Here is a 27,829-nt window from a genome sequence, read left to right on the forward strand (position 1 = left end):
TAGGTACATGATTGGCAATTTTTGTCATGATCCTCTCATTATTAACATAAAAATTGACGCGAAAGACGCGGTGCAAAATTATATGCACCTTCTAGCTGATTAGAGGTGTCCCTATAGAGAAGAGGCTGGGTGTTGGAGAAGCTATTGCTGCCAAAATCTGAGTCTATTAGGCCTATAGTGAAGAAAGATATGCTACTGGGCAAAAAAGTAGACCGTCTGCTATATCTAAATTTAGGGAAGCATAATTAGTTCACGTTTGTATCTTAAAACCAAAGTCAAGATGGCCAGGCTGGGTTTGTCACATAGACTATTGGACACTTAAGCTGTAGAAATGTGGAATGTGAGTTAGCTGCAATTTATGGTTTCATTCGAAAAATTGTAGAAACAGATTATTTTAAATGGTACATTTATTGGGGAATTGGGATGGAATGCAATAATAATAATAAAAATAGCTCAGATGTTCTGAGGTTTTTTCCCCTCAAATGTGTAAATGAATCCAGTAGCTCCCGTAAAAATGGTTCTACACACGAACACAAGCCTTTAGAAAAGTTATTACTTGCAAAATTTTCAGTGTTGGGTATTATTGTTTGTTTCGGTTTAAAAAAAAAGTCTCTTCCAGTTAAATCAGACTTTTAGATATTAATCTTCGAGTTTTAGGTGTGTATTTGTGATACTGCCTAATGCTTTACCCAGGTGCTACCCCTATTTAAGGTAGGCCTATCCCCTAAAGTAGGACTGGAGCAAAATAGGAACTGGTCGTGTAGGCTGCGGGATGAGTTATCTGTTAAGTGAACTTTCTTCTCGTTGGTCTGGTGACGGGACTGAAGTCTTGCTGAGAACCGCAGCAGAATATGGCAAAAATCCACTCTCGGATCTTTGCCCGGAAGCTGTGCAGGTAAAGTCAGCGCTGGCGCTCCTGGAGCCCAATGCGCTTGCCGTCTGGCTGCTATGGCAGCTCAGACACGAACAAGGCCCGGTAGCTGACGGAGCACTGACCGCCGCCGCTGCTGCCGCAGCCGCCGCCGCCGCGGATGCAGCGGCTGAACTATTCAGGCCTGCAGGCGACTGGTAGAGTCCCGGGTGCCTGAAGCTGCACAGGAGCTCTGGCCGTGAGTATGGGTGGGAGAGCGCTCGGAAGGTATCGAGGGGGCGGATGGAAGTGGCGAAAGGTGACGAGGCGGCACCGGTGGCGGCGGCGGCCGCTGCTGCTGCCGTGACACCGACGTGCGGGTAGTAATGTAGAGGCATGTGCGAGTGGAAAGGGTAAGGTAGACTTCCTGTAGCTGCCGCATGCGTCATCATGTAAGTGTAGAAGCTAGGGTCTGCTGGATGGGGCCAGGACATCGCCAAACGCTGCCTTTTATCCTTCATCCGCCTGTTCTGGAACCACACCTGCACACAGAGTCAAAACAAGCCCCATATTGAAGCTGCCATGTTGTTTCCAAGCTCAGACCTCTGAAGAGCTGAGCTGTTTGCTCAGGACAGACACGTTACCTGCACTGATTGCAAATGTTTCTTACAAATGTTCTTGAACTAATAATTAGTTTATAGTCAGTCCGTTAAAGTATTTGTTTTTTGCAGTTAGTTTTGCAGGGTTTTTTTTTCTTACGATTAAGATACAAATTATTCGTATACATAACGTAAAATTTGTCACTATCCACATATTTCACTGTTTAATAAAAGCGCCTTTTTGTGTGCAAGACAAAATAAAAAAAAAAAAAATCAGCCCAAAATTCTGCACCATTTGATGCACAGGAATAAAGATAACATGGCCTCTATTTTTAACTGTAGAGTATTGTCATTATTATTTTTTTTTAAATTACTACAGCATGTTTTCTCTGCACAAAAACATGCACCACACACACATGCACACACACACAAACAGGCATAGTTAACCAAGCTTAATCTGCAACCTACCTTAATGGTAGTTTCGGGAAGATTTAGCGTCGCTGCTAATTCACATCTTCTCGGTCTCGAAACATAATTTTCCCTGTAAAACTCTTTTTCCAATCTTGCGATTTGTTCTCTGGTGAAAGCAGTCCGATATCTTCTGACTTGATCGGTATTTGAATTGTTTGATCCTCCCGTTGAATTACCGTTCATGTTCGGGAGGGAGTTGGAGCTTGTGTTGGAAGATCCAGAGCTACTATCTGAAAAACCTGAAATTAAAAAAAAAAAAAAAAAAAAAAATCAAAAATTTATTGTAATAATAATAATTATATAGATTTACTTGCGAGTGGGCCTACCGTATTTGACAGTGGAGTAAAGACACAGGACGTTTATGTAATTCGTAAATTCATCCATATAATAATAATAATTATAATAATAATGATAATAATAATGATGATTATAGTGATAATAATGATAAAATTACAATTTTGCTTTTATTTTTGTCTTTAGATGAAAGAAATAAACGACTATTATAACAATAATAATAAGATTCGTGCCCAGATAAATAGAATTACCAAGAGAAAAATGGATGAAAATACAATCTTACCTTTGTTGTTTTCCTTGTGCTGGCTCGGGGAGCGATGCGCAGGGCATCCTACCTCCACATCACTGTTAATATCTGATTCTTGCGAAACTTCGGAGTAAAGGCTCATTTTCTTCCTGCTTTCTGACGAGGAAATTTCCGCCGAAGAAGAATTTTCACTGTTATGGTGTGTACCGAAAAGACTGTCAATTTCAAATTTGCTTTTCGCCGGGATGTCCCCAAGATTTCCATGGAGAGAAGCGGAAGTTATTCTCGGGCTTAGTCGTCCCCCGTGCTGGGAGTTTTCCAGGGCCTCCAGCACTGAATTTCCAGGCGTGTCTGCGAGCCTCTTCGCGGCGACAGGACTGTGGAGACCTCTCTCCATCAATATCATCTCTTTTCTTATCCTCTCCATCATTAAGCCGTGGAAGACGAAGAAGAAAAGAAAAAAACGCACACACACACACCACTTGTCCAGGGGGCTGGAGCACCAATGAGTTGTGTCGGAGCTAAATCCGCATGCAACTCAGCAACTGTGTCTAAATAACTGTCTCTAAACCTTTTTATAAGCAACACGCAAAAATGAAAGAATCTAAACGCAATCGACGAGCGACTGCTCAAAATGAGCCGTGCATCCTCCCCACAGCAGCAAAATGTCATTCATCAAAAGTGGCTGCTGTTCGTTGTTAAAATGCTAGGCTGACGTTGCTCCAATGATCATTTATTGTAACAGGTTTATAAGCAAATAAATAGGAGAGGGCTGTCACTTGATGATGGAGGCGGCCTTCGGTCAGACGAATAATATCCAAGTGGAGAGGAAGAGAGAAGTGAGGAGCGAGGTGCTTGTCCCTGGGTTGATCTCTGAGTCTGTTGTAGATTGCTCTTGGGTTTGGCCTCTTGGGTGAAATTGACAGTCTGATTAATAAAATGAGCGGAGCAACATTTCCCTCTTCATTTAGGAATATTATTATGCTTTGATTCTCCATTGTTTGCCTCCTCTCTTTCCGCCCTCCCCCTCCGTAATCGTTGTTCTTTTATTTATTCCTTTTATTTCGTTTTTTCCCCCCTTTTTTAAATTTGTTGCCATTTTTGCGACTTAATCAGAAGCGCAATAAGATTAAGGTACAAAACGGTGACACGAGAATAACAGTGCTATTTTTCAGATACTGTCACCATGAGGATTTTTTATTATTATTATTATTATTTTATTTTGTTAAAGTATGTCTTTTTCTCCGTTATTCAACTTACACTCAGGTCTTTTAATCGTGAACATTTCGTTGCGGTGATCGCACCTGGATTTTTACACGGCAACACGCGCAAATATTTATCAGTTTATAGAATAAAGCCTGCGTGTTAATAGAAGGGCACTTTTAAATTCATTTAGCCCAATCGTGTCCAATAATTTTTCACAATTTATCGGATTGTCGCTGTTTATAAGAACCACAGTGTCTTTTCAGCTAATTCTTCTTCTTTTTTTCACGTTTCCCCAGTTCATTTTCATTGTCTTATGTGTTAAATTCAGATAAATTACTCAAATTTAATATCTTACATACCAATTTCTGCCATTTTTGAATGTCTTATCTATTTGAAGTAATATAACCTGATTTTAGTCTGTTTCAAACCCTTCTGTTGAAAGACAGTTGGGGTATACATAAGAAAAATACCGACAAGTATTTAACGTATTAACTCGGTATGTGAACACATAACACCCCCGCTTGGAGTCCTAGTTTGTCGACGTGAAAACACCGTAAAGGCACCGTCAGATAATCCTCTGTGCGTCCTCTGGCGCCTCCTGCAGGTTTGAATTTTTATTGCATTCATATTAGCTGTTGAATGACCTGTGTCTGCTCAGCCAATATTACTATGACAACGATGAAACAGATAATATCAATACTGTAATGAGGCTAACACAAAGGTGTTTTAAAACAGCTGGAAGCAGCTGTGGATTCAAAGAGCTTCATTCCTAAACTTACAGTGTATTATCAGGATACAGGTGAATATACTAGAACATATGACTGTGTGCTCTAATATATTTGTATCAACTGCATTGTGTTACAGAGTCAATGATGAAATGCACCTTATTAAATTCTTATCACCCTCCATTAGCCCTGTGTGATACTCAGTCTCACATTGTGTGTTTCTCAAATAGGTACACTGCTTAATTTGTTGGTTCTGACTGTGTTGTTATTTAAACCAGTGGTTGTTAGATTATTTCTGTCAAACCCCTCTTCAGAAGCCCAAAGTCTTCATTCCCCCAACCTACATTTTATTTATTTATTTACTGTTATCATTATCATCATTATCATTATTATTATTATCAGTTACTAACAGTGATAAAGGGATCCACGTGGAATTTTAGAGTACTAAATGTCAACATAGCAGCATCAGCATCTTTTTTATGTTTTTCAACCCATAGAATAAAAGCAGCTAATTAAATTTACACAAATCTAAAGGAAGTTAAATACAGATGTTATAGTGTTAGGGAACACAGTGGATGTGTGTTTTTCTTTTTAATACAAATATTGTTAATCTGAAATAAGACACAGACTGCATTCTTCTCTCAGAGCTTTGGGAATTTACATGTAATATAATTAGATAATTTGCATATGCACTGGTTTAATTCTGCAGCTGATGAATCTGTTTCATAAGTAGATTTTTTTTAAGTGTGTGTGTTGGTTGGGGGGACATAAAATGTAAAAAAATAATAATTTGCTTAATGTGTGCATGAATACAAATGACATAGAAGACAGAAAAGGTCTAGATGTGCAGCTACTGCAGTGCATTTCAAACTCTTCCTCAGACGGTATCCAGCAAAAATAGCCTCTAAAGTGAGAGTCCCATAGTGCAAAAAGTTTTCTACTATTACAGTTCAATCTGTTCCTGACAATTTTCAGAGCAATGGAACAAATCCTGCTCTGCTGCATATATATTTTTTAAATCTTGGGCTGTAACAGAAAGATGATTTGAGAGACGATTTGTCACTTTCTTTGATTAAACATATGAAGTCATGTTCTTAAGTTCAGTCTTAATAAGACACTGTCATCTGGTTGTGAGCATGCAATAAGGGCTTTGCTGTCTTTAAAGTAAATTACATATATAATTCTATTCTGAAGCTGTACATTGAATATTTAGTTTTCATCCTCATGAGCTTCTTTTCTGGCAGTTAGTGTATCCAACCATACACAGCACAGTGGGATAGTCTTTCCCTCACTCTTTTGCTACATTTACACTTGGACATGAAGGCTTTAATGTGGATGACTTGAAGTGATTCTTAAGGTGCTCCTCAGCGGCTGATTCATTCCACAGATGCAGATGTGTTGAGTTACCACATTTCATGACTTAAAGTGTGCAGCTGCACTGAGAACCAGAGCTGTTCACACAGAATTTACCGATACATATGTTAGGAACATTTGGAGTCTATAAATATAAACCTGCAGCTTTTATAGTATTAGCCAAAATCATTGGGTGGAAAGCAGTGCTGCAGTAGTGCTGATGAAAGATTATATGGTTTCTTTTTTTCTTTTTTAAACTTCACAGTTAGGTTTCTCTGTCATGTGGAGCCACTACGTGCAAAGTTTCCTATAAATTCTCTTTGTGTTTTCACATGCAAGGAACTGCAGTTTGTTTGGACAAAGAGTTTCTTGAGATATTTTTAGATTACATGTCTCTTCATTGATAGATAATTAGGACAGTGAACGTGAGGACTAGACGAAAAATAGGTGGAGTCTGTATCCACTGGGAATTTCACTATGGTAGCAAAACTTTTCAGACATTCAAAGCAGTGTGATTGCTATGAAAATTTGCCATACAGTATGTAAACAGAATCATCTTTTTTTTTTTTTTTTTGCAATAGTAAAGTACAATAAAAACACATTAATAATTCTTTATCTGTAAAAGTATGAGGCTATAGAGTGGGGTAAATTGCAATTAGGTAAATCCAAAAAACAAAACAAAACAAAAGGTCAAATAACCTGATTTAAATGTTATTTATTTATTAAAGACAGCAAACATTGATCAAATGTGCCACAGTTAGCCCGCTGCAGTAGATACAGATAGTACTGATGCAGTAATAGTATGAACTCTGGAGTATCAATGAAGAACAGTATGAAGCGACAAAAAGCATAAATGAGTTTAACAGCTGATTAACACATTGCGCACATATTTGGATATAATGAGCCATAGGATAAAGAATAAGATCAAATTGATTAAAACCCACAATTAAACTGTATGTGCAGTTAAACTGGAATAAATTAGGAAGTAGAAATTGGGGACCACCTACACTGGGTTCACACAGTGTTAGTGATGTAAAGTCTTTTGGCCAAGGAACCACTGATTCCCCCTGATGACTCTCTTATTTAGAGAGTCATAACACATCAGTCTTCAAACTTCACACCTGCAAAGATCATGAAACTATAGAACAAAACAAATCTGTCCATAGATAGATAGATAGATAGATAGATAGATAGATACCTAAAACCACCTTTGTGGTTAAACATTTTCTTTTATATTGTGGCAAGTTCATCGTGTTTATTTTAATAAGTGTGGGCAGAGAGGGAGCCTGGTGGAACGGAGATGGAATGAGCTGTCAATTCTTGACTAAGACACCTGTCGATTAATTAAACAGCCATCCAGCCATAATCTCTAATATCAATTTTATGAAATAATGGCTTTCAAATTGGATAATGATTCACACACGATAGAAGATGGAAGAAGTTTGGGAAGTTTCCCAGTTAACCTCAGGACAAATGATTTGATGGACTCAGTATCCCTCTAGTGGCCATTAGTGAAACTGCAGTTTAAGGCTCTTGAGTCGCTTCAGTGGGTTCCCTGATCAGTGGACATGACCTTCTGAAAATGTGCTTTCACCCTGCCGCATCTCCTCACTGTTTTTACATTCAGCAAAGCAAACTAAATAAAACAGAATTTATTCAAAGAACAGTGAAAGAAAATTGAATGAAAACACTAAAACAGGGTGTGAAAATGCTACACAACAAACCTGTGAAAACTGAAGTTAGCTGGTTAACACTGAGAAAACTTAAGTCACATCTGCAGTTTAATAGGTTACTAGTAACAGATGATGGCTTAATATTTTTCCATTCCAGCCAGACATGCAACAGTCAAGCTGAGTTAATGCAGTCAGAGTGGTTTATTATTGAGCCATCCTGCCACCAAACTCCAGGTAATGTTGTCGATTCATGGTAAAACAATGTCTAGTTGAAGAGCTGCCAGGTTACTGTTTTCAAGAACAATAACCTGCTTTCATCCTGCCACATCTCTTCACTGTTTTTGCATAAATGTGAGCAAAAACTAGCAACAATTTACAGCTACTTCCTTTGACTCATTAGTACACATCTTATTAATTTCTATTCATTTACATATCTCAATCTCTTGTACAAAAACACAAGTACAATAGTAGATTCAATTAATAAACAACAGGCATTGCTTTGATAAACAGGTAGTAAATTCCAGGCACTTATGGGGTTATTAATAGTCCATGTTAAAGAAGCTGTGAAATGATGCAACTTCATTAATAAACAAAGACGTTAGACTTATTTGATTTAGGTGTAGTAATCACAGTGATGACTGGGCTTACCTTCTTTATGGCTTTGTGCTCATGCGGCTGAAAGTGCGGACTGAGCCTTTGACACCTTGAACTTGACTCCATGATTGCAGCTGAGTACGCAGAACTCCATCCATTTTTTTTTAAATAGCAAAAGCTAATGTGAGCAGTCCTTTACCACTGGCTGCAACAGGCAGAAATGTTTTGCAACTATACAACAGAGGATACTTGAAGAGTCTGACTGGAAAGAGAAAGCTGTGTCATCTGGTCTTTCTGTGTGTGTTCTATTACTGGGTTAAACTGTTATATATATTTTTTAAAGTGAAAATTTTTGGCTATATGGTTTAATGGAACGGTGGGTAAGGGTTTTAAGGCAATCCACATTTAAAAAAAAAAGATAACTATGTGACATGTAGGATGCTTTTAGATTTTATGAATGATTATAAAAATGCACATTTTGAAATGGTTTGCATTTTCTATGCATTATACTCAGAATAAGATGTACATAATAAGAGATTCAGGGCTGAGTCTCCTTTACAGATCATCTCTGTGACGGAGACAAATATCAGCACAGTCCTCAGTCAAACAATTTGCAATACACAATTAAAAAGCACACACACTAAGCTTTTCATGCTGCTTGTTGATTACCCAGTTCAACAACTTCAACACTTTCATTTTACTGTATTATCTTTAAGCTCTGTCTCAATCTTGTATAGCAATGCACAAAATGAGATGTATGTTAATCTATTACTGCAGCTTTTGAGCAGGTTGAGGTGTATGTGTGACACCAAACCATCAGGTATATGATATTGCTCATTCATAAAATCAAGAGATGAGCCATCCTGCCACCAAATGAGATATTTTGACTCAGATAACTGACTGGGGCATTCTCTCAGCCTTTATGAACTTGCTGAGTGCTTTACTGCCATATGTTTTTTAACATTTAAGCACAGTAACGGGAGGGTCAGGCTCATTTTGCGGACAGATTCAATAATATCTGATGCTGGTTCCCATTAAAACGGTGTAGAAAATAAGACCACCTAGACTGTCATCATAAATGCTTCTGATACCGATATTAAAGCCTGTTAGATTTATTCGGTAAAGAGAGGTCTCACCTTACAGAGTGGAGCTATTCAAGCCATGTCAAAACAACCTTGTAGACTTCTTTCCTAAACTGAGAGGTCCATCTAGTGGCATATTCTTGTGAATGCAGGCATTTAGCCAAGAGGACCAATTTATGCTGTCCTAAACAACCATGTTTGAAAACCACATTCATGCCGAGTTATGATGCAACGTTGTGAGTAAAATTCCCAAGTAAAAAAGTAAAGTAAAAAAAAAAAAAAAAAAGGTTTTTTTTGCTGTAACCATCAGTTTAAGGTGAGATGAAAGCCAATTGTGCAGTAGCAAAGATTCACCTTTAAACTCACTGCTGCATTAATACACATCATAACCATTATCTGATACTTGGATTTATGCTTTTTAAACGTCATTAAAAGGCAACATTGTACCAAAATAAGGTAAGCATGGTGTTATCAACATGGTTAAGAATGGATATTTTCCTGATGTCATTAGAAGCAGCTACTTTTACTACGCCCCACCCCACCTCATCCACCCAGTCCACAAAAAAACAAAAAACAAAAAAAGACAAAATAGAAACAACCTGTCAGTCTAGTCAGAAACTGCTTGCGCGCACACTAAACAATATGGCAAACTAATTGTTAAGTCACACAATAATAACTAGGTTCCATCATCTAACCTACAACTTTTTGATAATGCGGTAAAATGGGTAAACGGTTGATAATCTTTTTTTTTTTTTTTAAACGTACCTATTCATTAAATTCCAAATTTTCGCTGCTGGCCGCCCTTTGGCGCCACTTCGTAAAATATTAACTTTGACATTTCTTTGACGTGATCTTGGAGGCACACCAGTGCTGTCAGGGCGCGTTTATACAAAATCGTGGCTGCACTAGAGATGAAGTTATAATGCAGCATCAGCACTGTCCTTATATATAGGGTAGCTTTTACAGCCCATATTATATGAACCATTTTAATGATTTTTTTTCACCTTCAGTAACTGAATTGTGACGCAGGATATTTGTGAGGAAACTCCAAGCTCCAGTTTCCAATTGGAAATACATACTACTGTATTTGTAGTTGATGTATTTGAGTCAGCACAGCTCATTTTCACAGAAAGTGATCCGCTTCGACGTCGTCATTAAAAAAGACTACACAGTTGTGTCAGTATTATCCTCTGAGGGACTCTTGGTTCAGGTCCATTACTTTGGATAATTCTATTGAAAGGCACGAGGGTGTTAAGTGTTCCCAAATGAACACGACAGTCTCAAAATATAATGTGCTTTTTCTCCCATGCAACATTTCACATTGTTATTTTTGTTATTGTGTCATAACGTCTTTATTTTACATGAATGCAACTGAAAGTAAATGTAACTCTACAGTCTGTGTAATTTGCTATATTTCTTCTTCTTCTTTTTTTCATTTATTTATTTATTTTTTTACTTCCACGGACTCAAAACGGGTGAGATTTCAACAGCGATGATTCAGTGTAGCATTTCTCAGCCATGAGAACTTGAACGAGGGAAGCAGCAAGTTTATTACCAAGGACAATAGACGGCGGATAGCCCTCAAAGGAAAACAGCCAGACTGGAAACAGCTAGACTGAATATCCTCAATTTGGCTCCTGACACCCTAAACATGAAGGACGAAGAGCCGTAAATGACAGTAAAACTGAACACTAAAACCCTATTTTGAAATCGTCGGAGCCTGTGTAACGCTGTGACTCGTGGCTGCAGCCGAAAGCTCACGGTTATCAAGCAAAACGTTAAAGTTGCATATCCTAGGTATAGTTTAGGACATACACTTTTCTTGTGCCTAATATAAAGAGGAAATGATATTTATTTTCTCGCATGCAAGCCATGCCTGCGGACTGATGTCCGTTTGGCCTCCGTCGGAGCCGTGAACACCATGCTCTGTGCAACGCTCGTAGCAAAACAACTTAGATTATAATGAATAATTCACAGGCGCAGGTAAAACCTTTCATTTGCACAAAACGAACCATTAACTTGGGGGTTCTCTCTTTTTTTTTCTGATCTAATAAACGAAAATACATTTTTCAGTTTTCTATTTAGCTTTTTTCGTTTCTGAAGTTTTATTTTAATGTCTCGTTGTGTGTTGTGCCAAAAAGTGATTGCAGCTTTTTCTGTTTTTTTTGTTTTTTGTTTTTTTTTTGGTGTGTGTGTCTGTCTAATATATTTACTTATATAGATAAATGGGCTGTAGTCAATAGGATTTACGAAGATGTTATATATAAAATAAATTACCTGTTTTGCGAGTATCTACTCAGTGTTCCACAATGAAATCACTATCCAGACCTTTTTTGGCCGCTTCAAATATCTTTACAGAACTATGTATTATCTTATATTTGTTGCCGTTTCTGCTGCCCTCTTGACCAGACATTTTCACTATCAATGAGACTCTTTACCTGGATAAATAATAGTGACGTCATTGATTGTGACAGGAATTTTTTTTTTCTGGCTCAGAATGACTTGATATCATTGATGAGAGATATGTTTGAGATATGTTTGGCAGATAATAGGCCAATAAGTCATTTACAGCTGTTTAAATACCGGTGTTGTGCCAAAAAGTGATTTTCGGTACTTGCCAAAAAAATGACTGGCTGTATTTAAACTGCTGTAAATGACTTTTTGGTTTAACATTTCCAATCCATATATCAGACATATTTCTCATGAATGATATCAAGTTATTTTGAGCGAGAAACAATGCAAGGTAGAAGTTACAGTCACTTTTTGGAAGTGATTTTTTTTTATATATATTCTTTATTTATCGGGGTAGAAACTCTCATTGACATAAAAAAAAAAATCAGAGAGATCTGTCCAAGAGGGCAGCAGAAATGGCAACAAATATAACGTCACAGTTCTTTAAAGATAATTTAAGTGGCCAAGAAGTGTTGGATTGAATATATTGAATATAATGTAGGTACAAAAACGCAGTCATAAAGATAAATGCAAAACAGATAATTTCTTCATTTTATACATAAGCCCTTCATAAATCTTGTTGACTACAGTGTATTTACATAAAAAAAAAAAAACCCACACACACCCACAGAAACATCAGTTGTTGGCACAACACCGGTAATCATATATATATATATATATATATATATATACACACACACAGACACACACACACACACACACACACACACACACACACACACACACACACACACACACATAGTGATTTCACAACATTTCCAATCCATTTCCAACAATGACTGAAACATTCTGCCTGGACTTTTAATTAATTTTTTTTTTCATTCTACCATAGCCATCATTTTTACCCTTTATTAAAATCAACTTTGTAAAACATATCAGTTTGTATAATTGTTATATTTAGCACATGTACTGATGATGATGTAGGCTGTGCAGACATTGTCTCATGGTTCCCTTCCTCATAACCCCCCCCCCCCCCCCCCCCCTCTTTCACAGGAAGTAAAACACAACTTCTGTTTGGTTTCTGGAGATAAACAAAGCTGCTACTACAGTGAAAAGTTTACAGTGGTCAGAGTAAGAACATAAGGACACAATCCAAATATGAACTTGTACTGCCACCTATTGGATTACAGCCGAAACATCTTAAATGATCAAAACATCACAGGTTTATTAAAGGTTTCCCTCATAACTTGTCTTAAATAAATCCCTGTAGGCTTAGTTCTTTATAATATACCTTTCCAGACATTTTTCTAAAAAAGAATCCGCCCGTTTGTCCCTGCAAACACTTTAGTCGTAAGCTTCATCTTGTTATTTTATCATCTGTAGTTACAGGGGAGGTTTTGAATATTTATTTACCTTCTCTGATCAGCAAAGAAACATTACAAAACATTTCATGGAGAAACCCTGAAAAGCAAAGGGCTCAATTTCTTTAGTGTTAATGTGATATTGAACTTCGCAGCAAACTGATTTCATGGAAAATACAGAAAATAAAAGTCTAATAACGCCACAGAAAATACTACAGTGTCGACCCCACAATTTACTTAAGTATTGTTTCAAAAATAATATCTTTTGAGAACGCATTAGTGACGCTGGTATAAAACACACAGTTTACCTAATATATTCTAGAATCAGTACATTCAGTCCCCTTGTATTTGGGGGGGAAAAAAGACAAAAAAAAACTAACGCTATTTTACAATAAGCTAAACACCTGGATTACTGCACTGGTCTACGTCTGGATATTACCAGAACTGAAGGTTTGATTTTAAACGTTAAGTGATCGTAATAGTCGTCATTTTGCATGGGATGGAAGCATTTTTCCATTTTGTTTGAAGATGCAAACATTTGACAATAAACTCACAGTTATGTTGGTACAGCTGGGGTACCATGCAGCACATTTTACATAGAGATAAAAGTTGCAACAGCCTCTGTCTTCACGCTATCTGAAACTGCGCTTGTAGGTTACATTTGGTTTTAGCGAGCACGACGAGATTAAGTCTTTACAGACGCAGGTGAGCTGTAAACGGTGTGCTCAAATCTACCTACCTCAAGTCTTTTAAGCATTTGTCTAAAAACAAAAACAAAACAAAACAAACTTCTTTGAAAGTCAGTATGAATTTTGAATGTGCGGTTGTATATCGTTATAACTTTGTTATTCCTGTGCTGCCTTAGTCCATGGTTCTTAGGCCAGCACAGATAGTCTATTTTGAAGGCTATACAAGGAAACCAACACCACCAGGGCTACAGTCTAATACAATGGCCTGCGTGCACTGAATGTATGAGGCTTTATGCCCGTTTATCCTGATATAATGGTATTGTGTATAAAGATAGCACGCCAGTTCAGGCACAATTCGTATTTCTTGTCAGCACAATTGAAGGTTTTTGCGTGTAATTTCATTTAAAGGGTAGTTAGAGTTAAGGTCAGGGTTACTGAGCCTTTCGTGGTGCATCTTGCATTTCACTGCTTCCATTTACACGTGTAAGCTACTGCATGAGTCAGCCCACAGTCTACTTGTTATCCTTCATATCTACTTCACAGTGGCATCCTAAGTGCCCGTGTTCTGTCAAGCAGTCGTGACGCTAAAATCAACCCGTAAAATCATATTTCTAAGATTTTTTTCTGTGTAATTGCAAAGATTAAATGGTTGGTTGGAACCGTTTCATTGCCCACCCACCCAATACCAAAATATTTCCTCAAGGAGTATTTTTGCTTTGCTGTATTGGAAGCAAGGGTGGGGGCGGAACAACATATTTTGCATATCACGTGACACTGTATTAACAAATCAACAATTACCTTCCCTTTATTCTTCAGGAGTTGCTAAAAGGCTTGCAAGAAGCGTTTGAGGAAAGCTCCATGGAAATGTGTGAGCGGAATCCTTTAAATCCCGGCTATGTTGGTTCCCTGTTGAATTTTGCTCCCCCTGAGTCGTTGTATTTCTCCAACTTGCGCGGTAATGGAACCCATATACCCGGGCTGCATCAGCTCCCTTACAATCGGAGAGAGGTGTGCACGCTCCCGTGGACTTCCTCAAGTTCGTGCGCGTCTGGGCCAGCGGCACCACCACAGAGCCGCGCCTTTGGAGGCTACTGTCCGCCGTTTTTGTCCAGTTCGGTGTCTTTCAATACTAACTCCTCAAGCGGCCACGTCAAAACGCATTTGGAGGAGTCTCCTCGATGCTTTCAGGACACAAACCAAAAGACAGAGGAGTCTGGCAGGCAAGATGAAGTTTACGACGGGGATCACGGGGTCCGTTACTCAGATCTGGACAACCGGTCTCACGGTTCTGCGGCACGGCTTGATCCGGATTCAGCAGGTCCACTGAACGTGAACGGCCCCAAACAGGAGGAGAATCCCATTCACACATTAAGTAACCCATGCTCCAGGACGACTTTTGCTCAAGGTTAAGTAGCTCACATAATTATTTACGCCAGTTTCCTTATTTCATCAGCAGTTTATTGCTATTTTATTGTAAAACCAGAAAGATACAGCAATATGGACTCGATCTGTGCTCCTGTGTAGTCACTGTCTCGTTCTATGGCAATAACTGATCTTCTATAACATTATTACAACAGGAATGAGTATATGTGGCTATCTTTATTTTTGGTCCGTGGATACTATTTAAATTTCTCCCATAATAACCTTATAGAGTCCTTTGTATATGCGAGTCATGATCATATCAGTTCTATTTTCCTATAAGTACAGTAGATATGACTTCTTCTTTTTTTTATTATTATGATTTTAATAAAATATGTAAGATGTTAGCCACACTATAAGCAGCGCCTTTGGGACCACTTATTCTCCTACACTTTATTTAACTGTTACTGAAGATGCTGTTAAAGTTTAACTCTTGTTTGTGCCTCTGCTCCCTTCAGGTGCCCCGTGGTGCTCATCGCAAGTGAAAACAAGAAAAAAGAGAAAGCCCTACTCGAAGCCACAACTAGCTGAACTTGAGAATGAATTTATGATGAACGAGTTCATCAACAGACAGAAACGCAAGGAGTTGTCAGACAGACTTGACCTGAGCGACCAGCAGGTGAAAATCTGGTTTCAGAATCGGAGGATGAAGAAGAAACGACTAATGATGCGCGAGCAAGCTTTCTCTGCATACTGATGACCTTTGGACTTGATCCTGACCATCGCATCAATAATGTAACATGCTGCGTCCGCACTCATCTTAGAAATTAGTCCACGTTGCTAAATTGATTCCCCCAGTTGTGCTGTGGTAGGAAACGGAGTGACTGAAATAAATTCAGTTTTAAATGAATGAATGAAAGAATCTCTACGTTTATCATCTGCACAGGTGGGAATGTGGCTGGCGTGGAATACTGGGCCAGTTTTCGTGTCTGCACTCGTGTTTGTTGATGGGGTTTGAGCGACTAAAGCACTTTGGTCAAGGTTCTGGAAATGCGTTGGTTTTTCTTAAATGTAAATATGCGGCTTCTGTTACATTATAGATCACAGTTTTATCAAAAGGTCCACCACAGTCTAATAAATACAAGATTCTCCAAATGCGCCAGAGGTCACAGCTCCCAAACTGGCCTTAGCCGGCGGATAATAATCACTCTATAAGCCCAATTCTTTCCCATCCAACGCAAACGTGAGACCCACTTAAAGGGAAATGTGGATCCATTTGTTTTTGTGTCTTCTGTATTACGGCCTTTGCATGTAGGGCAGGCTTATTGTAAACGCAAACTCTCAAGTTCACGTTTACGATGGGTAAACCATTAGCAAGAGTCAGTACTGCAAAAATATCTTATGATTGCATGCCCTTTCCCTAATTACTACTATTTAATTAAATAACTCAATCAACCATTTTTTGAAAATCTGTTTTTAAAAAGTAGCTGTTGCGCGGCTTATTTAGCGCTAGGAGGTGTTTTACTTTTGAAGCCTTCAAAAAAAATAAAAAATAAAAAAGTTGGTGGATGTGAAACAGTCTGATGGTGTAACGTCAAAATTCATAATATCTGTAAATGAAATGTGTATTGTATTGCGGACATACTGTGTGATGTCAAGGTCGCATCAAAGTCACTCGTAAGTAGATTTACATTTTATAAATACGCATTTAAAATATATTTCAATTTGGATTTGACCTATTTAATAACAATTTCAGAACGCATGATGTTGGTATGGATAGAAATGAAATTATACTTTTTTTTTTTTCCTCCACGGAAAAATTGATTTGTACTGTGGATGCACCTGGAGATGAATGCATTTGTAAATAAAGATCCTTAAAAAAAAAAAAAAGCCAAGTTATTTTTGCATCATTTTGGATATTTTATATTTTGGCATGATATCGAAAAGAAAATGTAACTGGAGACTTTCACCGTTATTCAGAGGGCCGCCCAAAACTGAACGCTCATCGGCAGCTCTTCCATGCAATTTCACATAGATTTGAAAAATAAAGGTCAGTGTTTGTTTGCTTAGGAAACTTCCATGCCTGCAGAGGTGAAAGAACCACGAGAGGACTGACATATGAGAGCGTTACCTTTCTCTAAAAATAAACTATATCTCACTATAAAATATCTGTAGCACCGAGGAATAATTTTTCTTTTATATCTGAACGCTTAAATAGGTTATTGTCTTTCTATCTATGCAACACTGTAAAACAACTCCCCCCTCCATTCTACTTTTGGCTATGCTTTTTATATGCGTAATTCCTCTGCACAGTGAATAACCCAGCAGCAGTTCTCACCCACAAGAAAATCTCTGCATGCCAGTTGGAGGTTATTGCGGGTGTAACTAAATGAACTGGGTGTAAATCAATATCTCAGCGATATCACGTGCACTTTATGCACCAGACAAGTCCATCCGTGCCCATTAGTGGTGTGTGTGATATGAGCAAATCTAGCTCTGTCACTGTTTTCATTCACCAGAACACTTCGCTGATGTTTCCACAAGCAGGCCTGCAGGTCACAAGTGGTCAGGATCGTTTAAAAAAAAAAAAAAGAGAGAGAGAGAGAGAGACCACAACTCCGGAGCAATGACCAGCCATCAACAGACCAGCACACGCGACATTTCTGGAGAATGAATCTATAAATGGTTCCCCTCGTTACATCATTATCACGTCATCATCACCGCATCACTGCTATTCTTATGTTTCTGTAAAACTGCAGTCTTAGGTTTCAAGCAAGTCTGAATAACATTTCAGAGGTATGGTAATATGTAATGAAACATAAAGAAATGCTTTCCCCCTCTCCTTGCGGAGTTGTTGGGACTTAGTTATACTTTACAATCAAGTCGTTTGGCCGTATTTTATCTTTTGAATTCAATTCCATACCTTTCACTCTCATTGTGCTGCGGGCCTGTTGTATTCCACCGCTACTTTGTGTGGGGTTTTAACCTAAACTTCCAGTTTTCCTCGCACAGAGTATTTCGGGCGCATGTAACGGGTTTTCTGTGGGTCCCCAGACATTGTTTGCTGCTTTATGGGTTTACTGCCTGGCCGCGTTACGTAGCTTAGGGTTCTTTAGATAGTGGGGGTGCCAAAAACAAAGTGAAGGTCAAGTTAGTATGTGTTTCTGCTTGCCACAATATCAGAAAAAAAAAGACATAGTTGTGAGAATAGCCAATAGAAACTGGTTTTCGTGCATGTCTACTTTAAAAAATAGTTTTCACGTAGAAGATTTTATTATTTGAGCTAATATCACACGCCTAAAGACAGGCTCGACAACACGATGTTTAACCTTTTTTTTTTAATGCATGGAACTTCAAAGCGTCTTGGCTGCAGCCTAATTTGATATCTGAAATGTTTGGCTTAATGCACTCTTATCCAAAATTTTGATGATGAATGCAAGCATGAATTATAAAGTTAAAGCCTATAGCACTGGATATGATAAAACTGCAGAATATAACAGTTAATGATAATAATAATAACAGAAATATCAGAAGAACATTTGAAAATATTGAAAGTATCTCACTGCAAACAAACAATTCAGGACGATAAACAAAACAGCCTAAAGCACACACACGCAGCAAATTATAGCAACAAGTCGCCTTAACTTTGTCTCTTCACGAGCTCAAAGTGAGCCAGTCCCATACCACCATTAACATTTCACTGCGCAGTTTTTGATAGCTACAAATAAATACAGATATTTTGCGCTCCTAAAGCTGTGGGGCATAAATGATTTTACTTAGAAATATTTTGGCCTAATTTTGGCAAATTAATACACTTTTTTTTTATTTGCTAAAGAGGATTCAGTATTAAGCCTGGCTAGGCGGAGAACAGGACCAACGAGCCTGATCCCCCCCCTCCATGATTTTAAAGTCGTCTTTAAATAATGTCCACAATGCATTTGAAGCGCAATAATCGACTAATCTTTAACCACAATATAGGCCTACAGGCATTCACATATGACCCGCATTGCTCCTGCAAGTGAACAGTCTGCAGTATAATTTTTTATATTAACCCACTGCATAATGCAGTATCACTACTATTAAAAAAAAACTATATGACACGCTGGATTCAGTTAAAATTGCATTTTTCCCACAGGTAATAAGCTTTTTTTTTTAAAATAAAAATAAATAAATCAAATAATAATAATAATAATGGTGATACTTACATAGACAAGAAATATTTGACGATGCTTTATTATATGAGGGTTCCGTTCACCAGTGGTGTAAGTTCGTTTTTCCCACCAAGTAGGAGGCAAACACTGCAAGCATGACCGCCTGTGTGCAATAAAATGATTTGGCTGCAGAGGCTTGTTGGTGAAGAAGGCTTGGTTGACATTGCTTACACCACAGACGGTCAAAGTCAGTTGTTTTGGACTTGGCAATGCTCAATGTGCTTAGCGATTGGTGCTTGCGTATGACTTATGTTTCTGTGGAAACCAAAATCAACTGTTTTGTGTTTGCTATAACATACAATGGGGCTAGTTATTTTCCTCTTTTCAAGTGCATCCATCTGTACTTAATATTAAGGTATTTATTTTAAACCAAAACACTTAACGGCCTGATGTTCCTAAACAACGAGTTATAAAAGTGGAGCAGCACGTGAACTGGTATATATGATGTATAAAATCTATTGCAGCACAGATTTTATTTCTTTGTGAAGCCTAAGCGTTTCGTCATCATGCTGAAGGCCAAGAAGCTTGTCAGTGAAATGAATTGAAATTATTTCCTTCTGGCGTTTTTCCATGTATTTAACTCTACTCAACCCGCCATGGTGCATAGTGATTATGCGCAACGAGCCTTACGTTTATTTGCATAAAATCTGACTTGATGAATCACACATCATTCCACAGGCTTCTGTTTTTTTGTTGTTGTTTTTTTTTTTTTCTTCTTCTTCTTTTCATGCAGCGCGTGAAGGTACGGTGGCCTTGTTGCCATGCTATTCAAGGTTTGCTTTGAGGTTAACGTTTATATTTCCATTTAACTAACTGTTACCACAGACACATAACGCCTACTCAAAATTTACTGACGCAATCACTGTGCATGACCGCCATTACATATCATTACAAGATGAGGATGATGTTGCAGTAAAGCTTTTAATTAAATATTCCAGCGATGGTTCACACAGTCCTTTTTCCGTGAGCTATAGGGCAAGAAGGCTGGAGAGGAGTTTCCTCTGTAGCCAGGGAGCCAATGGAGTCTCTTGCATGGGCTCACATGAGTTTTTCCGGACAGTTTTTAATGACTGATATTGATGTATGGTAATTTCTTAGCTGGATCACATGACACAATTACCTCAAGAATCGATCAAGATGTATTGCAGGTCTGCCTACGTTTCCGATTTTTTCTCCCTGGCGGGGTCTTTCCACTCGCCTGTGGTGCTATAGATGGGCAAAGTTTAACACAGCAAAGCTGCTAATTCTGTTCCTCTGTTGCAGAGAGGATAACTGAAGAGGAGATATGACGGAATATGATGATCGCAGCTGTGCGTCAAATATGTTTTTACCGAGCTGTACTTATTACGTTTCGTCGCCCGATTTTACATCAGTCTCCTCCTTTCTACCCCAGACGACTTCGTGTCAGATTAATTTTCCTTATTCTTCCAACATAGCTCAAGTCCAACCAGTTCGAGAAGTCGCTTTCAGGGATTATGGACTGGACCATCCCAAATGGCACTACAGGGGCAATTACGCGTCTTACTACTCAACGGACGAGATAATGCACCGGGACTTAATCCAGTCAAGTAGTAGGGCGGATGTGATATTCAAAAACGAGTCCTTGTATGGCCACCACGCAGGAACAGGCTCGCCTTGCAATTTCTTTACCAGTGTCGGTCGAAATGGGGTTCTTCCCCAGGGCTTCGACCAGTTTTTTGACACTCCTAACTTGGACAAGCCCAACGCGGAGCTCCCCAAACAAAAGACAGACTCTACCGTTCCGCTTGATGCTGCGAATAACAATCAGGCTTTGACCAAAGTAGAACAACACAAAGCTGACCGGACCGGGAACGACGACGAGGACTCATCCTCCAACTGCGGGGACAAGATCAACCAGCAGAGTAAGTCAGTAAGATATTTTCCTATTTATACTCGACATTAGAAGAGCAATTTAGACTTTAGAGCGTCTGGACTGCGCCATGTACACCGCCGTGACCGTCCAGGGTTATGTGCCTCTTTATAAGCATGCAAAAGCTTTTATATCCCAATAAGATTTACTTTACGGTTGTAAAGGTATTTACAATGGGAAACCGTTAAGTAACCATACTTAAAGGCCTCCTTGTGTCCAATAATAATACCTTGTTGCTGGGGTTGATTTGTTTGATGGGGCATTGGAGGAATTTCTTTTTGTTGCTCTATATTTTATAGTGTACAGACAATGCTGTGCAGATATAGGAATACGCCGAGGAAAGTCAGACTGGAATGTAGTTGAAAATAGCCAAACACCAACACATGGATGGTCATAGGCGCAATATTGGCTAATTATCATGAAAATACCTCTATTGTTTATTTCAGCCTACCCGCATGTGTGTGTCCGCGTGTGTATGGATGAGAAAGGGCATTTTCTTCTTTTCTTTCTTTTTTTTTCCTTTTCATATATAAAGAAATAAATATGTCAACCTGTTTACTTCGCTATAGCTCAAAATTAGGGAATTTCGGCATTTGATGTAAAATCTGGGGAAACTTTTTTTTTTTCTTTTCGTGTTTCACAGGTTCATCAACCAAGTCCAGGAAGAAGAGGTGTCCCTACTCCAAATACCAAATCCGAGAACTTGAACGAGAGTTTTTCTTCAATGTGTACATTAACAAAGAGAAGCGGCTCCAGCTGTCCAGGATGTTAAACCTGACAGATCGGCAAGTCAAGATTTGGTTTCAGAACAGAAGAATGAAAGAGAAAAAGCTAAACCGCGATCGTCTACAGTATTTCACTGGGAATCCTTTGTTCTGATACCTGACATAGATTATCACACACAGATCCACTCACACAAGGGGAAGGGGGGGGGGGGGGGGGGGGGGGGGGGGGGGGGGGGGGGGGGGATCACCAACATATTTCTCCAAGTGGCTTCATTTTGAGCTGTGATGATCAGTTGATTTCACAAAAATCTGGCTTTAAGATCATTAAGCTGCCAGTATTTTTTTCTCTTTTTTTTCTTTTTGCACCAGTTCCTCCATTTATGTTTTATTTGCATTCACAATTTTTCGCGTTAGTGGTAGCAGATATTTCCGCAAATTGCAAGATGTGCTTTGAAATAATTTATATAAAATATATGTAGGCTTCTTTCCTACCTGTATGTATATTTGTGAGGCGCATGTAATGCAAATTGTGGTGTGAATGACAGTACGAAAAATAAACATGTAGTCACGAAACCGGTCACACGAAGTCAACCAAGTTCTTTACATTAGGAAGGATTTCTGAATAATTTAGGCGCTTGCACTCCTGTATGGTCCCGTTATTTCCTTTGCTTTGAAATACTTGATTGTTTACTAAACCTTGAACCGTCTAGACAGTATAATAAAAGTAGCTGTAAATGCCTAAATAAGGGGGCTATTGGACTTTGGTGTCCCAACCCCCAGACCACATGAAGACTGATTCTCCTTCCTGTCTTAAAGTACTTTAACTCCAGGCTGGAAATGCTTGGAGAATTCAAGACATTTCTGCGCATCGTTTCCGTATTTAGCTCATGCTGGCACCTTGGGGCACTTTTAACTATAAAAGTGGAAGACAATGGGAGAGATTCTGACCAGGGCCATGAGAGAAGGAGATGGGTTTTTTTTTTTTTTACATGTTTCTCTTCTTTTGTAGTATCATAAATTGGATATGCCTTTGACGCCCCTGGATCTGCGAAGAAGAAAATGTGCAAAGTGGGCTTAGCGTGGAATCTGTAAGTTCTTCCTTATGCAGGTGAAACGATTCCATCTCTGTGCAGCTCCACCACTAACCATTAACGTGCCTCTGTGCAAAAGTGAAATCATCTGATTGCCATAATAATAGAAAGTGTTGTATAGCATTCTTTTTTGTAACCAGGAGAGGCGGGGGACTAAATAAATGCATCAGTTACAAACAAAATAGCCGCTTTATTCGTTTGATGAAGGATGTGTGATCAGCTCGTGTATGCAACAAAAATGACTCCTCTTGCTTGAGTGTCGGAACAATAATACCTTTGTGGAGGACTTTGTGTTAATTTAGTACCTCATGGATCACATTTACCGTTTTCTTTCCCCAGAAGAAAACTAGAAAAATGAGATTTCATTAAGCGTTTAGGTGGGTGCTCAGCTTGTCCTGCAGTGGAATTGCATTACCAACTGTGAGAGGGATTTCACTTTGATTCTCAATGTAGCCACACGAGGGCAGACTTTCAGCTTTTGCAGTCACGCAGTCAATTAAACATCCACCCCATATGAAAATCTGTCAGTGGGGGAATAATCAGTTCAGCAAGCTGTTTGCTTAGACTTGCATTATAGTTATTACTTCTTCCAGTCCACTGAATTCAGCACAGTTTACATGTTCTTTATTTAAAGACTCCTTCCCTCCAAAGTGTTTCATTCTTTTTAATGAATAGACAAAAGCATCCAACAGTACATCCTTCAGTTCCCCCCTTTAAGGAAGCGATATGAACACGGCTAATGAGAGAACGCATTATGTTTGTACTTGGTGCCCCTCCGAACTGATGAAATTCCTCATGTAATCACAATTCCAAGTCATTTTCATGCGGATTGAAATGACAGCAGAAGCGTGATTCTCTTTGCTTCTTTGTGATCCTCTTCATAAAATCTTTACCTGAGGGCCGCATGAGCATTAAGGCCAATAATATCTGATTTTAATGCTAAAAAGAACTGTGATTATTTACCCACATTTGCTATATATCCTTTTTTAAATATATGTATGTAGTGTATTTTGTCTTTTATCAAATTGTTGTCTATTTGAGTCTAGTTATTTACTTTAAAAGCAGGTACAGGTACTCCGGATAAAGCCCGAGTATTGTTGCAGTTTCAGCTTTTCGCTTTTGCTTGGAACTAAAATCCGCCATTTTTTGTGACCATATTTTTATTTTAACATGTTCTGCTTTAATATTTTAAATTCAAGTAAATCTCTTGTTATTTTCTTTAAATTATTAGTATTAATATTTCCACTGGTAAAAAGACTAATAATGATAGCAATGACGCCAACAATTGTGTGCATCCCTTGGATCATTTTACATTTTTCATTTTCAGGTACGATGTTAAATCCATTCAAACCCGTTTGTATATTTTGGATGTATGTATGAACTGTTGATTTTGTCCGAAACAAATGAGTTTGTTTTCATTGTATATTAAAATGTTATCTTTGCGTAACCGCCATTATTGGAAACACGAAAATAAAAAAAAAAATTAAAAAAAGAGAGAAATATATATAACCGTGTTGTCTTCCTTCACATGACTAAATAGGGATCTTGAACATGTTTAGTTTTTTTTTAGTTTTTTTTTTTATTAACTCTCCTGTGATATTGGGATGTTTTGCATATCACACGACTATTTACAACCTCCTATAAATATCCAAGAGCCTTAAAGACAGTCAAAAGGATGTCTTTACATCTTCTTTCACACACTGTATAATTAGTTCAAACTTATGCCATTACCATCAAATACATAAGCATTTCCAGTACTTTTTTTTGTAAAGGCCTATAGAGTCACTGGCTATTTTAGACATGACCTCTGATTTCTGATCATGAATAATTTCGTGGACAATGTTTTTTCCCCTCGACTTTAGCAGGCAGCACTCTTTTTCATGTACAGGTTTGCCTTCCTCAAGGGTGAAAACAATCGGGGCATTTAGCGAAATAACGCCCTGTGCGCACAGCCACGTTCATGTAGGTCATTTTGAATTCTGCTTTTGCACGTCAACAACATGCCTGTATTTAGATGAAAGCGCAGAATTTTACTAAATACTAAAGCAAAAAAAAAAAAGTTTCTATGGATTAAATGGAAAATGTATGATAATGACTGTAATGTTGACCTTCATATTTTTACCAGTCTGTGAGTTAAATCCGGAAAGATGAACCCACGTATTACCTTCGGAATTCCGTATTTGAAGGCTGATGGATCTTTAAGGAAATAGAGAGGTTATTATTTCTTTATGGAGTGGCTCTGTGCTCATTAATTAGAAAAAAAATCACCAAGAAGTACAATCATAAATAAGCAAATGATTAAAAAAATGACTAAACCTTAAATTAATGAAAGGAGAAAGCGACATATCTGTACTTTCTTTATTCTTTTGTTCCCATCTTAATAAAAAATATAATTGAGATAGAAAAGAAGGTATGCAAGGATAATTAATTCGGCACTCAATGGTTGACAACGGGTCATGTAAAGGGTTAAATAAAAATAGCCTCACAATATAATCAGGAGAGCTGCTACATTTTTTCCAAATGGTCTGCAGTTGTCGCCTATGCGCCATACAGCCCCCCCACCCCCCCCCCCCCCCCCCCCCCCCCCCCCCCCCCCCCCCCCCCCCCACACACACACACACATACACACGAATCTGTCTTCCACACAAAGAGACATGCATATACTTTAGGCTGATCCATACATAAAAACACTTCGTCTGTCGTTGACCGCGCGGGGACTCAAATGAAGGCGAGCTGCTTTTAGTGGGATTCAAATTTAGACGCATTTCTTTTAATTCTATTAAAAGTCTTCAAGTCCCGCGATGCCAGGGGAAACGTGCGCGACTCTGCAAAACCAATTTCAAGTCCGCGTTGTAGGTGTCGCTGTTGACCACGTCTGCATCCGCAGTGCGAGTGTGTGCAGAGAGAGGAGGCTGCGTCTCAAGGCCATTTTCAAATCTCATTGGTGGGCTTGTCATGTGGTTGGGAGGCATCCTGACTTACAGATTGTTTTTCCTAGATATGTCAGCTTACAAAGGACATCTCTCTAGTCCAAAGAACTTAAATTCCAAAAAATGTCCTTTCCCAGTAGCTCTCCTGTGGCAAATACATTTTTAGTGGACTCTTTAATTGGTGCTTGCAGGACGGACAGCTTTTACTCCAACAGCAACATGTACATGCCGTCTGGCTCAGAAATGGGAACTTACGGAATGCAAACCTGTGGACTCCTGCCGTCTTTCGGCAAAAGAGGAGAGGTCAACCACCAAAATATGGGCATGAATGTCCACTCGTACATACCTCAGATAGATAACTGGACTGATCCGAACAGACCCTGCAGAATAGAGCCGCCCAATCAGATGTCAAACTGTACATTTTCACAGAGCATAAAGGAAGAGAGTAACTGCTGCATGTACTCCGATAAGAGAGTACAAAAAGTCAGCTCATCAGAAGTCCCCGCATATTCTAACGTCATTCCTGAATCTTGTCCTGTGGATGGTCCCGAGATCCCGGTTCCCGGCTATTTCAGACTGAGCCAAACTTATGCCAACGGGAAGCATCAGGAAAACTACTGCCATGAACCACCGAGTCCAAACGCGACATTGATGCAGCTCAGCCGGGTCACCCCGAAACCGCAGCCATCCTCGGCGTCTTCTAATTTCACGGAGGTGGATAAGAAAATTGAGGACGCCTCGCAAAACCCCGAGACCGCAAGAACTCCGGTCCCCGCAGAAAGCCCGGATCCCAAGCCCAGCTCGGAGGAGAAAAACTGCTCAGTGGAAGCCCCCGTGTCCAGTCCTGAGCTGCTACAGAAGGAAGGGAAAGGTGGGTTGGCTGTAATGAAAGCTTTTATCTCGCGGCGCGGTGCTGAGAAGGCTCCAGCATCATAAAACCAAGTATAAAACACAAACAACCCTAAAGTCGTAATGTTTAATGAGAGTCTTTCTCAGGTTGCAGTGATAGGCAACAGAGAATGGTTTTACCATGCAGCATATGTCCCCTGTCCTTTGGATATTTAAAGTATAATATTTTCACAATCTCTTGCGTTGTTTGAGCAAATTGCACAGTTTTCTCCCACTGAAATGTTAAAATAATCTCCACTAATAATTCTGCCATCTGTTTGTCAAATTTGTGAATTTTAATGTTTAGACAATGATGCACATGATGAAAAAAAACTCTCTCTTTCCAGTTCTGACAAATTACTAAACTATTATATGTCAAATTCATTATAAAGATAATAATATTAACAGTTTAGTAAAAGGTTACATGATTAATCTTAATTCACCGTATAAATCATAGCTTTTTGTTAAATTATCAGGTAATATACAGATGTATTCCCTGTGTGCCGGTTGTTCATTTGGGGTTTCATTTAATTTTTGTTTTATTAGTAATGGCATGTACGTGACTAATAACAGCCCATGCATTTTATTTATTCAGGGAAATGTTGTGTGTTATTTCCCAGAGGTAAAATCCAAAGCAGCTGATGAGCTTTTGTTCGAGTGCGTCACTAAAAAAAAAAAAAAAAAACTCTCTGATTTGAATCCCTGCAGACTGCAAGAGTGACACGCTCACAAACAACTGGCTGACAGCAAAAAGTGGGAGAAAGAAAAGATGCCCCTACACAAAGCACCAAACCTTGGAGTTGGAGAAGGAGTTTCTGTTCAATATGTACCTGACCCGAGAGCGCCGCCTAGAGATCAGCAGGAGCGTCAACCTGACCGACAGGCAGGTCAAGATCTGGTTTCAGAACCGCAGGATGAAGCTGAAGAAAATGAACAGGGAAACCGCATCCGTGAACTGACCTCAAATCTCACCTTTTCGTGAGCCTGCATGTGCCTGTAGTCAACCCCCCCCCCCCCCCCCCCCCCCCCCCCCCCCCCCCCCCCCCCCACCCACCCACCTCACATGTTAGTTTGATGCTTTGGTGTCATTGGTTCAAATTCCACACAACTGTGACTGTATATGGCAATCTTAGTATTATGCGTGGCGTCGTGTATTTGTTTTGTTTCATCACAGGGTA

General features: G+C 39.0%; 4 protein-coding genes across 5 annotated transcripts in view; 3 read left to right on the forward strand and 1 right to left on the reverse strand.

Moving 5' to 3' along the window:
• The window catches only part of evx2 (even-skipped homeobox 2), a 4,271-nt gene extending 961 nt beyond the window's left edge, over nt 1-3,310 (reverse strand). Inside the window, exons 1-3 of the mRNA XM_030758745.1 lie at nt 2,498-3,310; nt 1,918-2,159; nt 1-1,392 (exon numbers count right to left, since the gene is read on the reverse strand). The exon at nt 1-1,392 is cut by the window's left edge and continues 961 nt beyond it. Coding sequence (XP_030614605.1) covers nt 778-1,392; nt 1,918-2,159; nt 2,498-2,891 — 1,251 coding nt within the window. The 5' untranslated portion in view covers nt 2,892-3,310 and the 3' untranslated portion in view covers nt 1-777. The remainder of the gene's footprint in view (nt 1,393-1,917; nt 2,160-2,497) is intronic.
• An 11,076-nt stretch (nt 3,311-14,386) lies between these two features.
• hoxd12a (homeobox D12a) lies at nt 14,387-16,757 on the forward strand. The gene is made up of 2 exons (XM_030758673.1): nt 14,387-14,961; nt 15,434-16,757. Exons 1-2 carry the CDS (start codon nt 14,415-14,417, stop codon nt 15,670-15,672), a joined length of 786 nt encoding a protein of 261 aa, XP_030614533.1. The 5' UTR covers nt 14,387-14,414; the 3' UTR covers nt 15,673-16,757.
• Nucleotides 16,758-20,025: 3,268 nt separating this feature from the next.
• hoxd11a (homeobox D11a) lies at nt 20,026-21,931 on the forward strand. 2 transcript variants are annotated; one of them, XM_030758456.1, is made up of 3 exons: nt 20,026-20,274; nt 20,390-21,009; nt 21,661-21,931. In XM_030758456.1, exons 2-3 carry the CDS (start codon nt 20,412-20,414, stop codon nt 21,894-21,896), a joined length of 834 nt encoding a protein of 277 aa, XP_030614316.1. In that variant the 5' UTR covers nt 20,026-20,274; nt 20,390-20,411; the 3' UTR covers nt 21,897-21,931. The 2 variants fall into 2 exon arrangements, with proteins under 2 accessions (XP_030614316.1, XP_030614315.1); XM_030758455.1 differs by having other exon boundaries at nt 20,026-21,009.
• Nucleotides 21,932-25,784: 3,853 nt separating this feature from the next.
• On the forward strand, nt 25,785-27,610 carry hoxd10a (homeobox D10a). The gene is made up of 2 exons (XM_030758262.1): nt 25,785-26,634; nt 27,360-27,610. Exons 1-2 carry the CDS (start codon nt 25,887-25,889, stop codon nt 27,608-27,610), a joined length of 999 nt encoding a protein of 332 aa, XP_030614122.1. The 5' UTR covers nt 25,785-25,886.
• Nucleotides 27,611-27,829: the final 219 nt, after the last annotated feature.

This window comes from Archocentrus centrarchus, chromosome 21, assembly GCF_007364275.1.
Source record: "Archocentrus centrarchus isolate MPI-CPG fArcCen1 chromosome 21, fArcCen1, whole genome shotgun sequence".
Taxonomy (NCBI): domain Eukaryota; kingdom Metazoa; phylum Chordata; class Actinopteri; order Cichliformes; family Cichlidae; genus Archocentrus; species Archocentrus centrarchus.